The 15,129-nt window shown below is 39.0% G+C and overlaps 2 protein-coding genes across 2 annotated transcripts in view; both read left to right on the top strand.

Annotated features, from left to right (window-relative positions):
• Window positions 1–15,129, top strand: part of LOC131956752 (uncharacterized) — a 330,429-nt gene that overhangs the window by 154,079 nt on the left and 161,221 nt on the right. The gene's annotated exons all lie outside the window — the stretch shown is intronic.
• On the top strand, window positions 6,017–8,223 carry LOC131956756 (sodium-dependent phosphate transport protein 2B-like). The gene is made up of 2 exons (XM_059321335.1): window positions 6,017–6,035; window positions 7,439–8,223. Exons 1-2 carry the CDS (start codon window positions 6,017–6,019, stop codon window positions 8,221–8,223), a joined length of 804 nt encoding a protein of 267 aa, XP_059177318.1.

Genomic DNA, 15,129 nt, shown 5'->3' on the forward strand with positions numbered 1-15,129 from the left:
ACGTAATCTTGCGTCATCACATATATATATATATATATATATATATATATATATATATATATATATATATATATATATATATATATATATATATATAATCCTCATCAAATACCAAGAATTGAAATTAAAAATGTTATTTATTTATATATTTCTTTTTATTTATTTATACATTATCCTACCTCCATTATACAGAACATGATCAATAAAATTATGACCCAAAAATCTAAACCAGATTCAATAATTTCAATCCTTAAGATTGACCACGTGACCGGTCAGTCCTGTGCGCCCATTGGCCTCTCTACCCAACCAACTAGGCCTATAGTCTGTTTCTGCTAACCTATATCTGCTAAACATGTCTGACGTAATCTTGCGTCATCACATATCTCCCTCCCTTTCTGTAGCTGACAAATTATATTTTTCAGCGTCTACTACTAATCTATTACATCAACAACTATCTATCTTACTACTCTATTCTATCCCTAACATAAATCATGAATCATGTAATCAATACAAAATGGGACAGCACAGTTTACAAAACAAAATCTTGTGTCTGTGTTCCTGAAAAAGAAAATGTCATTGTTCTAGTTCTTGTGTCTCTGCTTTTGTTCTTGACATGTCTTACTATCTTGACTATCTTGTTTCTTAACTTATTCTCTACAAATGTTTCAACTTCTTCTCCTGTTTTGTCTAATGGTATGCCCCGTTTATAGCATTGAAACTCTGCCTCCATGGTTGTGTATGTGTATGTGTGTGTGTTGAGGAAAGTCAAAATAACTAAGGCAACAGTGCGTAACAATAGAATGTGTAAGGCAGAAAAACCGCTGGCACAAACTGTCCAGCACGGGTCTAAACCCAAACGTTTAAAAAAATTTTTGGAAGGTACTTATCTTTTTGGACATGGTGACAGTTCCCTTGTATTGGTAATCCACTCGTTCCGGTTGAAGAAACCCGCTGTTGTGTTGAGTTGAAGAAAGCTGTACACCAGATGTACTCCGTCATGAGTAAACCGATATGTACTGTCTTTCCTGTCCTCGACCCGCGCTCCACCAGTTGTGAGGGTGGGGATTTTATGAAGCCGGAACGAAAGAATCTAATAACACACAGTTCAAGTTCCAAATACAAAGTTCTTTATTAAAATGATATATATGTTCAAGTTTCTACCTAACTGATCTACACTGTACTATTTACTTCTAATACTGACTGTTCATTATACTACTAACTACGCACTCCCATGACCAATCCTAACACTAACTTTCTGTTCCCTAGCTCTACATTTTACGACCGTCTCTAACCGCTTCCTAACTCCTTCTCTACTCCTCGCTAGCTACCTATCAACTGCCCCACGCCTCAGTGGTCAGCTGACCGTCCCACGTGACCGGTCAGTCCTGTGCGCCCATTGGCCTCTCTACCCAACCAACTAGGCCTATAGTCTGTTTCTGCTAACCTATATCTGCTAAACATGTCTGACGTAATCTTGCGTCATCACATATCTCCCTCCCTTTCTGTAGCTGACAAATTATATTTTTCAGCGTCTACTACTAATCTAATACATCAACAACTATCTATCTTACTACTCTATTCTATCCCTAACATAAATCATGAATCATGTAATCAATACAAAATGGGACAGCACAGTTTACAAAACAAAATCTTGTGTCTGTGTTCCTGAAAAAGAAAATGTCATTGTTCTAGTTCTTGTGTCTCTGCTTTTGTTCTTGACATGTCTTACTATCTTGACTATCTTGTTTCTTAACTTATTCTCTACAAATGTTTCAACTTCTTCTCCTGTTTTGTCTAATGGTATGCCCCGTTTATAGCATTGAAACTCTGCCTCCATGGTTGTGTATGTGTGTGTGTTGAGGAAAGTCAAAATAACTAAGGCAACAGTGCGTAACAATAGAATGTGTAAGGCAGAAAAACCGCTGGCACAAACTGTCCAGCACGGGTCTAAACCCAAACGTTTAAAAAAATTTTTGGAAGGTACTTATCTTTTTGGACATGGTGACAGTTCCCTTGTATTGGTAATCCACTCGTTCCGGTTGAAGAAACCCGCTGTTGTGTTGAGTTGAAGAAAGCTGTACACCAGATGTACTCCGTCATGAGTAAACCGATATGTACTGTCTTTCCTGTCCTCGACCCGCGCTCCACCAGTTGTGAGGGTGGGGATTTTATGAAGCCGGAACGAAAGAATCTAATAACACACAGTTCAAGTTCCAAATACAAAGTTCTTTATTAAAATGATATATATGTTCAAGTTTCTACCTAACTGATCTACACTGTACTATTTACTTCTACTACTGACTGTTCATTATACTACTAATTACGCACTCCCATGACCAATCCTAACACTAACTTTCTGTTCCCTAGCTCTACATTTTACGACCGTCTCTAACCGCTTCCTAACTCCTTCTCTACTCCTCGCTAGCTACCTATCAACTGCCCCACGCCTCAGTGGTCAGCTGACCGTCCCACGTGACCGGTCAGTCCTGTGCGCCCATTGGCCTCTCTACCCATCCAACTAGGCCTATAGTCTGTTTCTGCTAACCTATATCTGCTAAACATGTCTGACGTAATCTTGCGTCATCACATATATATATATATATATATATATATATATATATAATCCTCATCAAATACCAAGAATTGAAATTAAAAATGTTATTTATTTATATATTTCTTTTTATTTATTTATACATTATCCTACCTCCATTATACAGAACATGATCAATAAAATTATGACCCAAAAATCTAAACCAGATTCAATAATTTCAATCCTTAAGATTGGAAAAAGTGATAAGTGGGCAGTCGACTTCTGAAAAAACGACTCATTTAAGGACTTGCTACACTACATCAATCTTGAAATCGGTGGTAAAATTTACACCCTATAACTACAACTGAACGGTAGGAGATCTATATGCCCCCTGTGTGGCACGACCAAACACGGACCGGCCGCTTGCCGAATCTCGTATGTAAGGGCAAATCATTTGCCTTGCCTACACTACAACACAACACAATCATTTCGCCCACACTAAATTATCCCACACGGGTTAGTTTCAGATAAACAACAAAGCTTCGTGGCTACCTTCACTACTTTTATTCCGTCTCAAATAAATACATTCAAGAGTAGCCCTCATCCTAATCGCTAGCAACTAACCACTGACCCCCTACAATCGTTCACTCGACCTTTTATACCCACATTCGACCTTGGGATTACAAGACATAACACACCGGGGTTACTACACAGTAGGGTGAACTCAACTCACACACGCACTCCCCCCTAAGTTCGACTACCCTATTCTAACCTGACCTCAAATGACCCGTAACACACACTTAATTCTGCCAAACTAAATTCTCCGACACTAAATTATCGCACACTAAATTCTTCCACACTAAATTCTCCCGCACTAAATTCACCCTCACTAAATTTTCCCACACTAAATTCTCCCATAATGAATTCTTCCACACTAAATTCCGCCGCACTAAATTCTCCACTAAATTCTCCCACATTTAATTCTCCCACACTAAATTCTCCCGCACTAAATTGTTCCACAATGAATATCCCACACTAAATTATCCTACACTAAATTATTCCACACTAAATAATCTCACACTAAATTCTCCCACACTAAATTCCGCCGCACTCCCATATTTCCCATATTTAATTATCCCACACTTAATACTTTGACACTATATTCTCCCTCACTAAATTCTCCCACTCTAAACTCTCCCACACTAAATTCTCCCATACTAAATTCTCCCACCTTACATTTTCTCACACTAAATTCTCCCACACTAAATGCTCCCACACAAAATTTTCCCAGACTAAACTCTCCCACACTAAAAATCTCCCAAATCTAAACTCGATACAAAAATAGTCTCCACCAAAATCACCCAAACATTCAACTCCCATATAATCGATTCCATCACACACATCCAGTGGCGGATTGAGAGGGGGGGGACATATGTCCCCGGGCGCCGACCTTAATCAATAGTTCGAGGGGGGCAAATCAAAAGTTTGATGGGGGGGGGGGGGTTGCAAGTCAAAATTTCGAGTGGGGTGTGCAAATCGAAAGTTTGTCCCCGGGCGCCGGGAAGGGTTGCTACGCCAATGCACACCTCCCCCCCCCCCACCCCAGGTGAAACTAAACATTGACACATGATTATTAGTGTTAGTCCCGAGTGAAAGTATCTCGCGCGTGGAACTATTTTGTTAGGGGAGAAAACGAACATTGTTTTTGTTTAAAGGGAAGTAATTATAAAATTAAACGTTAAAAAGAAACCAAAAAATTAATAATATTTTTGGAAGCAAAAACAAGTAAACAAACATTAGTATAAATTATAGACAATTAAATTACAACAAAAATATTTAAAACCTTTGATGAATAATAACAAAATCATAATTACAACACCTAGTAATTGGTAGTTGTTAATCGAATAACTAGAAGTCACTTATATAAACCAGCTTTAATATTAATACCCAGAAAATTTTTAACGTTTCTGTTGATGTTGACAGCTCTCTGTGGTTTATTAGGTCTATCTACTCAAGTCAAAAAAAAAAAAAAAAAAAAAAAAAAAATTATCTACTTAAGTCCACGACAAACCTACATTTTAGGGATCATTTCTAAAGCTGAACAAATCCCTCGCCCTTTACTAAAGATTTCAATCCCTTACCCTTGAGTGCTTATCACTATGTACTACGCAGCCATCACCAAAGTCAAAATAGGTGCCGTGCACATTCCCGCTCTCCCTAAGTCGAGAGACCCGGAGAGGAGCCACCCGAACTACGGCCCGGGTAGCCCAATGAAATCCCCGAGCCCCCCCCCCCCCCTTCCCAGATTCAGCGAAGTCAACAACCCTCACAATTGAATTGCCTGCAGAAGAAAGTCCTGATCTATTCTCGACTCAACCAACACCAAGTACAGTCATGCAGGTAGTCATTCAAGCTAACGGCCGTGCCAATCTACGTGAACACATCATCCGCCAACTCATCAGCCCACACCAAATTTTGCTAATGAACCACGGACGGGGAACTCAACCATAGTTTCTTCCAGACATCCCTTCGGGGGAGCCCCGCCCCGCCCCTCCCCCCCCCCCCCGAAAAAAGCCCACCACCCCACCCCGAACGAAATGGAATTTATATAGAAAATGTATACATTTAATAGTGTCCGCCCCCCCCCCCCCCTTTCCGGAAGAAAGTCTACCGCTCCCTTTCTAAAATTTCAAGTGCCCCCTCCCCCTGAGAAAAAGGTCTGGAAGAAATACTGTATATAGCCACGGTTAAAACAATCCCAAAGCCAACAATTAAACATCTGAATAAAATCATTAGAGAGTAGGGGCCTACATATTTCAGACCACAATTACAAACATTAGCCACAACACGCTAGTACAAAACTAACTTCATGGAGGAATAAACCTGCACGATATACAGGCCAAAATCAATACATTCAGACTAACACACATTAGCAGAATAATTAGCCAACCAAACTTTCACCCTCTAGCTCACTACTATATAGGCATTCAGCTAAACAAACTTACAAAAATCAATAATACAACTCCACATTACATAGTAGGAAAACATAGTCCCTTTTACACAGAATGTTTACAAATATTAAAAAACAACGAAAAATCACAAAACATTTACAAAAAGTTAGTGCTAAACTCTCAACCCCATTATACAACAGAATTCAATGGCGTAGGAAATACGCTCTAACAGACACAATAGACACCTTCAGGAACTTACACCTCAAAACCATCACACCCAAGGTGTCACACACTTCACAGCGGTTTGCTGTCGTCTTCTGTTTCTGTCATATCTAGCGTGTAGAACTTTTTTGTCAGGGGAAAAAAACAAACATATTTTTTCAAAGGGAGGTAATTATAAAATTAAACAAAATAAAGAAAAGAAAAAAATATTAATATATATTGAAACAAAAACAAGTAAGCAAACGTTACAGTTAATTATAAAAAAATTATACTCAAAGAAAAATATCTAATACATTTGGTGATTAATAACAAGATGTTAATTGCAACTCATAGTAAGTGTTAGATGTTAATACTGTATTTAGTAAACACTAGTATCAACCATCTATAATATTAATACCAAGAAGATTTATTAAACTATTTGGTGTTTTATGTTATTGCGTGTTCTTGTATATCTGCATTACTTAAGTCTCACTTAATATGTCAAGGCAGAGTCCGCAACCTACGGCTCCTCGCGGCTCGCGAGCCGCATGCGGCTCCTCCAATGCCATGGTGCAGCTCTCCAGTTCCATGTACGATGATTAATAATTATTTAGTTTCATTTACAAAACTCTTTAAAATATTATACTGTAAAGAGAAACAACTTTAAATAGGATTAAAAAACTCATCAGAGAACAGTGAGAATAGGTGAGGTAGAAAGTAAAACGGACAGCTGACAGCCGCCTTGGCATCAGGCCCAACCCCACAGACGCTGTAAGCAGCACCATGGCGACCATTCCATGTTCGCCACTGCCCAAGGGCCGCCCTTTTCGATTGTAGTTACATGGGGAATGTTATTTTATTCAGAATGCATTCCTCTACCTGTCAGTATACAATAATTTGACCTGAGTGACGAAGTATGTTAGTTATTAGTTTCCTACGGTTGAGCTATAAGGTACTAGACTCTGGGTTCGCGTGGGGTGAAAGATAAGCCTTGTGAGAACCGAAAGACAGAAGCGACCGATACAGTAATCAAACCGATATCCAAACCAGTTAGTCGGAGTTTGCCGTGCTGAGGCCTGCCTGGCTATGAAAGATACCTACTGAAACAGTATTATTATGTGAATACAAATTTTATCATAGTAGATCTAGCTAAAACAGTTTTTGTGCGAAACATTTGTTTGTTTTTATATGAAATTATAAGTTCATATTTAGCGCTATTTATTTCAAATCAAAGTCAAATGTATTTACCTAATCCTTATCAAATACCTAAATACCAAAATATTGAAAAAAATGTTAGTGGCTCTTTAAAAACTGGGATATTTTGTAAATTGTAACTTTAGGCTCTTCCGTCTCTAAAGGTTGCCGACTCCAGTGCTAAGGTTATCGTAAGGTTGGGTATTTATCTATATGAAATTATCATTTTTAAAAACCTATTAGAAAAGTGGTTAGGTAAGAAGCAATAAGCTTTAATCCTAGAAGTAATGTTTTTAAAGTTATTTATAATTTTCTAAATTGCACAAAATTTCCGGTTTTCTTTATATGAATATAAAATATACAATTAAACATTTTTGATACAATTAACTAATATTAATTTTTAAATGTAATTATGATGTTTGTAATATAATATTTATTATATTTTAACCTTTAGGTGAGTTTTTTGTTCAAGGGAATGTAGGGCCTACTCCACATTAAACGACAAAGCTATTGGAGCAATCATGATGGTTAATTTCCCTTACCATTCTCTGCCTGTGTCTAGTCGCCATTGTCAAACTGCTTCACTCCCTTCTGCAAGGACCCATCGCTCTTATCATCAAAAAATTCATCAACGTGGACTTTCCCGGACTGCTGGGCTACATTACCGGATACCTCGCCATCATCATCGGCGCCGGGTTGACCATCATCGTCCAGAGCTCCTCCATCTTCACCTCCACCCTCACCCCGCTCGTCGGCATCGGGGTCATCGAACTCGACCGGATGTACCCTTTGACCCTGGGGTCAAACATCGGCACCACGACCACGGCGATTCTCTCAGTCTTAGCCAACACGGACGGCCTCAGAAACGCGTTACAAGCAGCCTTCTACCACCTCTTCTTCAACATCACCGGCATCCTCCTGTTCTACCCCATCCCCTACCTCCGCTTCCCCATCCCGCTTGCCAAATGTCTAGGCAACTGCACGGCCGAGTACCGCTGGTTCGCCATCGTCTACATCCTCCTCATGTTCTTCCTCTTCCCCGCCCTAGTCTTCGCTCTCTCCATCCCGGGCTGGTACGTCATCCTCGGCGTCATCGGGCCCGTCTGCCTTCTCTTCATCATCATCGGCGTCATCAAATGCCTGCAGGCTAAACGTCCCCAGAGCCTGCCCAGAAAGCTCCAAGACTGGATGTTCCTACCCCAGCCGCTACGGTCTTTAGAACCCTATGATCGCGCCATGCAGAAAGTCTTCTTCTGCAAGCGGTTCCAGACAGACTCTACCGAGAAGACAGACACTTGTGCTACGTCAGACAGACAAGCTAACGGAGAGTCCAGCACGCGACTTTAGTATGACCACGTGACATTGTTTACAAAGTTCGATGATTGAAAACCTATTTATTCTATGTTATATATATGTATAACTTGTATATGATTAGATAAATTACATTCGTTTAGTTCAGTATGTATATATAGCATGTATATAGCTTACAGAATTTTGAATGTGATATATATATATATATATATATATATATATATATATATATATATATATATATATATATATATATATATATATATATATATAAGACAAATTTCTGGTAATTTTTAAAAAAACATAAAATTACTTTCATACGAGTTTTGTAAAATTCTTATGCATTTTTAAAAACACGAAAAAGTTGATTTAATTCTAATATTTCTGTCATAGTGTTGTCATTTATTACTTTCTAAAATAACTTTACTGGTCCAAATTTGAGGCAGTTGGTACGATAACTTCACGTCACACTAGGTATTTGAACACTCTGCCTTTGTACCACTTTGTATTCAGTTGTCTTTTCACGTATTCGTGATTTCAATAAGAGGCGGTGTTACGTGCACAGAGGCCAACTTAATCCACCTGGGCCACTTTTATGGAAAGGCCAACATTGGCCACTTTTATGGAAAGGCCAACATTGGCCGCTTTTATAGAAAGGCCACTAATATTTATTTGCCCCAAATGCATAGCCCATCTGTGAACACAAAATGTACAAACAGATTTAGAAATAGAAAAAAAAAAGCTTTCGGTTGATTAAGATACCAACTAGTGCCCCCCCCCCCCCCCGCCCCCCCCATTCCCATGAATATTTTCAATGAAGTTACTAGGCTGTTACCAACACTTTAAATGGGACGGCGTGGTCGGACTGTATGGCATACAACGGCTAACACGACAATCTTGAGTTCGATATATTTCAAGTGCTCTCCTGCCCCGGATAAAAAAGTCTGAAAGAAACAATGTCGGGGGCCAACAACATACTTGAGGTACAAGTTTGCTCACAAATTTTTATTCTCGTATTTCATTATTGAAAATGGTACTTCACTCAGGTATGTTGTTCTAAAATTTGAAAGGTACTTTGAGGCAAAAGTTTTAGGAAAGTCTTCCTTAGTCAAAAACGTATAAAATACCCACCCTCTCTTCTGTGAACTAGTCTCTAAGGAGGTCATTTGCTTGCAATCAAATGACCTCTAGCTGCAAGTAAGTTTACCTCTCTTATAGTTTTAGGTCCAGAAAATTTAATGACTAGTTATGTTTGCAGCAGAGGCCAATTTCTATACCCTTTTCTTCATCAGACATTTATAGCTGAGGCTTGCCTTTACTTTCCAGGAAGTCACCTATTTCCTTTCTAAACTTAGATACTCTGCTCAGGACTTTCTCGCAAATTAGCCATCTTACTGCTGTGAAATATGGTAAATTTTGCGATTCTGTGATTGTATCTTTCAGCATGTCTCTGAACTATCTATGGTAACAGTGCCATACATTCTATATAGGTAAGCCAGCTCTTGTGTTATGTTCATGTCTTCATCCACACCGCAAATGAACACAAGAAGTTTGAGAGGTGGAACAGCTGTCCAGCGACTCATCCATTGCAATTAAAAAAATGGCGAAACTTGCTTGCATTTTTCGCTATTTGAGTCACGATGTTTTCACCAATGCCTTCAACACGGCGAGCAATGATATGTGCACCCAAAGCAACATTTTCAGATTGTTTTAAATTTTCTGGTCAAAGTTCCTCAGCCACCTCTAACAAACATTTATTCAGTGAACTAAAAGATCGCCACGGCCGTATGAGAGGACCTCGCGGGCCGTAGTTTGAAGACCCCTGGTGTAGGAAATACGCTCCAACAGACACAATAGACACCTTCAGGAACCTACACCTCAAAACCATCACACCCAAGGTGTCACACAGTTCACAGCGGTTTGCTCTCGTCATCTGTTTCTGTCATAATATCTCGCGTGTAGAACTTTTTTGTCAGGGGAAATAACAAACAAAATATATTTCTAAAGGGAGGTAATTATAAAATTAAATAACAAAATGGAAAGAAAAAGTACTAATATACAATTAAAAAAAAACAAGTAAACAAACGTTATCATTAATTATAGAAAATTAAGATACAAGAAAAGTATCTAAAACATTTGGTGATTATTAACATAATATTAATTACAACTCCTAGTAAATGTTAATGTTTAATCCAATAATTAGTTGACACTAGTATCAACCAGCTGTAATATAAATACCAAGAAGATACCTAACATTAGTCGTTGGCCAGCTTGTATTCTTAATTCTGCATATTTACTGAACACGTCTCACAGAAAAAAGAAAATATTAATTACTGTAGTCTCACATAATATGCTAAGGGCGGGGGTCGGCAATTTGTGGCTCGCATGCTTCTCCATTGATTTCATTGTGCGGCTCTCCAGTTCCATGCACACTGATTAATAATTGTATAGTTTCATTTTAAAAACTCATAAAGTAAAACAACCTTAAATAGGATTAAAACACTCATCAGAGAACAGTAAGAATAGGTAAGGTAGAAAGCATACGGGCAGCCGCTTGGGCACCAGGCCCAGCCCCACAGCCGCTGTAAGCATCATGGCGACCATTCCATGTTTGCCACTGCCTAAGAGCCGCCCCTTTCGATTGTCGTTACATGGGGAATGTTATTTTATTCAGAATGCATTCCTCTACCTGTCAGTATGCATCAATTTTACCTGAGTGACGAAGTATGTTAGTTATTAGTTTCCTACGGTTGAGCTATAAGATACTAGACTCTGGGTTCGCGTGGGGTGAAAGATAAGCCTTGTGAGAACCGAAAGACAGAAGCGACCGATACAGTAATCAAACCGATATCCAAACCAGTTAGTCGGAGTTTGCCGTGCTGAGGCCTGCCTGGCTATGAAGGATACCTACTGAACCAGTGGTGTCCGTAAAGAAAGAAAAAAAAAAGTTATTGGCTTCTAAAGTGGATTGGGATAGTTCTATAGTTATATTATTTGATTTCTAATTGTATCATAACTTATCTAGCTAAAACAGTTTTTGTGCGAAACATTTTTTTTTGTTATATGAAATATAATTTCCTATTTAGCGCTATTTATTTCAAATCAAAGTCAAATGTATTTACCTAATCCTTATCAAATACCAAAATATTGAATGAAATAATGCTAGTGGCTCTTTAAAACACCTCTAATATATTGTGATTATGTACTATTGTGTGAACTCTTGCTCAACATAAATTCACTAGAAACTAAGTTCCTTTCTGCGATGTAGGCCACTACTAATACTGCTTTGCTTGCATACACACAATGGCGAACTTGACTCCGCGATGACCGCTGTCGTTTAAATAAGGATATGTGACCGACTCATAACTATTGACTAGTTGTATTGTCCATGGAGGGCGGTTGCCTTTCCCTAAAGGCATGTCTCTGCAATCAAAGCGTGCGGCCACCTTGATACGAAGGTGTGTCCTTATTGTTATTTTATTCCCTTTGATATAGTTTCATCAACATGACAGGGCAGGATTAACTCATGTTTGGCAGGTTCACGTACGCTATCTATAGCACAATTTCTTTAATCTTCGCATACTATGTTAGTAATCTTAATTTTTAAAAGTTTAATAGAATATGACAAAATTATGCGACAAACAATTCTTACAATTATTATATAAACCTATAAACAACACTAAATAAAATAAACAAAACATGACCGTCAATAAAAAAAACACTAAAATCATCCCACACACTATTAAAATTTTGCTGTGAGATATTTTGTCTGAGATATTTTGTCTGAGATCAATTGTCCTGTCACCATAATATAGGCATTCAGCTCAACAAACTTACACAAATCAATAATACAACTCCACATTACATACGAGGAAAACACAGTCCCTTTTACACAGAATGCTTACAAATATTACAAAATAACGAAAAACTAGTACACGAAAAATGCAAAAACTCTCAACCCCATTATACAACAGAATTCAATGGCGTAGGAAATACGCTCTAACAGACACAACAGACACCTTTAGGAACCTACACCTCAAAACCATCACACCCAAGGTGTCACACAGTTCACAGCGGTTTGCTGTCGTCTTCTGTTTCTGTCAAAACATCTCGCGCGTAGAACTTTTTTGTCAGGGGAAATAACAAATGATGTTTTTTTTAAAGGGAGGAAATTATAAAATTAAACAATAAAAAGAAAAGAAAAAAGTTTTAATATATACTTAAACAAAAACAAGTAAACAAACGTAAACATTAATTATAGAAAATTAAACTACAAGAAAAGTATCTAAAACATTTGGTGATTAATAACAAAATGTTAATTACAATTCCTAGTAATTGTTAATGATTAATCCAATAATTAGTTAACACTAGTATTAACTAGCTGTAATATAAATACCAAGAAGATTGATTAACATTATTTGTCGATGTCCTTTGCCAGTTCGTATTATTATTTCTGCGTATTTACTGAACAAGTCTCGCTGAAAAGAAAAAAAAAAGAATTCGATGTCACCACTCTACACCAGGGGTCGGCAACCTGCGGCTCGCGAGCCGCATGCGGCTCTTTTGATATCAAGATGCGGCTCGCGAGTCGCATGCGGCTCTTTTGATATCAAGATGCGGCTCTCCAGCTCCTTGAACAAATACTAATAATCTTAATAAAAAAATAAAATATTTGAAATAAAAAAAATTGTTAGTGGCTCTTTAAAACCAGGGAAATTTTGAAAATTGTAACTTTTGGCTCTTCCGCTTCAAAAGGTTGCCGACCCCTGCTCTACACAATACGCACAAAATACATGGCCCCTACACATTTCGCTTCACTCTACATGAAAAAGACAAAATAAACGGAACCCTTAGATGGGTACCCCCCACACTCAACGATCTCACACTCATACAAGCACTACAGCCTTACAGCAGCAAAGAACCAATCATAACTACCATCCCTCACACCAGTAACCGCAACCTCTCCATACACACTGACATCCCAACAAACATCCCGCACTACATTCAAATAAACTACAAAAACAAATCCCTCAACATATTAATCGCCGTCAATGGAAGAAAACAAGCCTGCCAGACCTGCTCATCCACCCTGCATTGGACCAATCAATGCCAAATCCTCAACCCAGAGTCAACGCCCAGGAATCTACCATCAGCACAATCTGCAGCACCACCTTCTCCACTACCTCCTATGCCAAGCAATAAGCAAAACTCTTCAATCAAGGGCGCAGCATCGAACCCAAAAACACCGCCCAAAAAAACAGCCTCCAGCACAAAACCCAGCGCCACCCGCCCAGCCAGCAACAACACCAAGCAGCCAACAAGCAAACACAGCCATTGAACCAACAACCCCAAGTACAAGCATAACGATAACATCAACCATCTAATCAACTACATCAAAAGTACACATACCAAATTTTGCTTCACCACTCGCGCTGAGCCCGAACACTTTTACGTTTACAGCGACGCCAACCTCTAAAACCAACGACCCCAGCCTAAGTGTATAAATGAGTGACAGCACACAATCAAAAAGGAAAAAGGAAGACAGCCCCACAGACACAAAACAAACAGTAAAAATTCTAAAAACTACAGAGGCAAAGCTAAAAACGAAGAGTCAAAAAACCGAAAAGTTGGTACAAGGGGAAGTAACAAGCGCAAAAAAATTCACGAAACAAAAACATGATAGTCGAACCTGCCTCTTCTGCCCTAAGTCGTATCAAACAATCAAGGAAGCTGGAGAGCATGAAAATGCAGAACACGTTAACTCGAAACAGTGCAACACCTGTAATGATACAATTGTGCACAATAACATAGCAAAACACTGTCAGAAAAAACATAATGAAGTTTTAACAAATTGTTACTTTTGTGATGTACTCCTGCCAGAACGGTGCATCTTTAAGCATAAGGCAGCACACCATTCTGATCTCTTGACTCAGGAGCAGAAAGATGATATAAGGAACATTTCACATCTTTTAGAGCAGGTTCTTTAAATATAGAACTCTGTTAACTTTATAGACGTTTTGTATTACACATGTAACAACTTGTATTATATGTATATATTTTTTTTTATGCAAACCTACTCTTGCTGCCAACCCTTGGGAAGGGAAAGCAGCAAGAGAGGAACAAAAAAAAATATTAAAACAAAAAAAAAAAAGTAATCCTCGATTAGAAACATACATCACGACAAGAAACATGGCGCCCACGGCTTATGAACACATGCATGATTGATGCAGGGAGACGGGTATCACGTGACAGATGCTAAGAGAAAAGTTATTTCATTCAGTGGCCCGGATTACTAGTGGGCTAATTATGGTCTAGTTTTCAATGGTCCGGTTAAATCAGTGGTACGGTTATTTTAGCGGTCCGGCTAAGTAAGTATTCCGGCTAACGCAGTGGTCCGGCAAAAATCAGTGATCCGGCTTACGGGTTCGGCTAATTCACTGGTCCGATACTCAGTGTTCCGGTTAACTTATTGATCTGGCTAACTCATTGGTCCGGCAAACTTAGTGGTCCGGCTAATTCAGTATTCAAGCTAGCTCAGTGGTCCGGCTTACGGGTCCGGCTAATCCAGTATTCCAAATAACTATGTGGTCCGGTTAAATAGTTGGTCCGGCTAACTCAGTGGTCCGGCTAACTCAGTGGTCCGGTTAGTTCCGTGATCCGGTTCACTAAGTGTTCCGGCTATTTAAGTGTTTCGGCTAACAGGTCCGGCTAAGTGTTCCACTACCGGGTCCGGCTTTCTTACCACGTGTCAAACAGATCCGGTTACCGACCTTGTTACCACCGCGCTGATTGTGTTTCTCACCCGGCTGGTCAATGATTGATGCACGTGCTACTGGGGTGTACTCACGCCGCGCTGATCCGTGTGCCCGTGCGAATGCCCTCTAGAGAGCGATTGGTGTTTTTTGTGTGGGTGTTAAGACCTGCTGAAGAATTAGGGTGGAG

The sequence above is a fragment of the Physella acuta genome, unplaced genomic scaffold, assembly GCF_028476545.2.
Source record: "Physella acuta isolate Inbredline_101_S28 unplaced genomic scaffold, ASM2847654v3 ptg001174l, whole genome shotgun sequence".
NCBI lineage: Eukaryota > Metazoa > Mollusca > Gastropoda > Physidae > Physella > Physella acuta.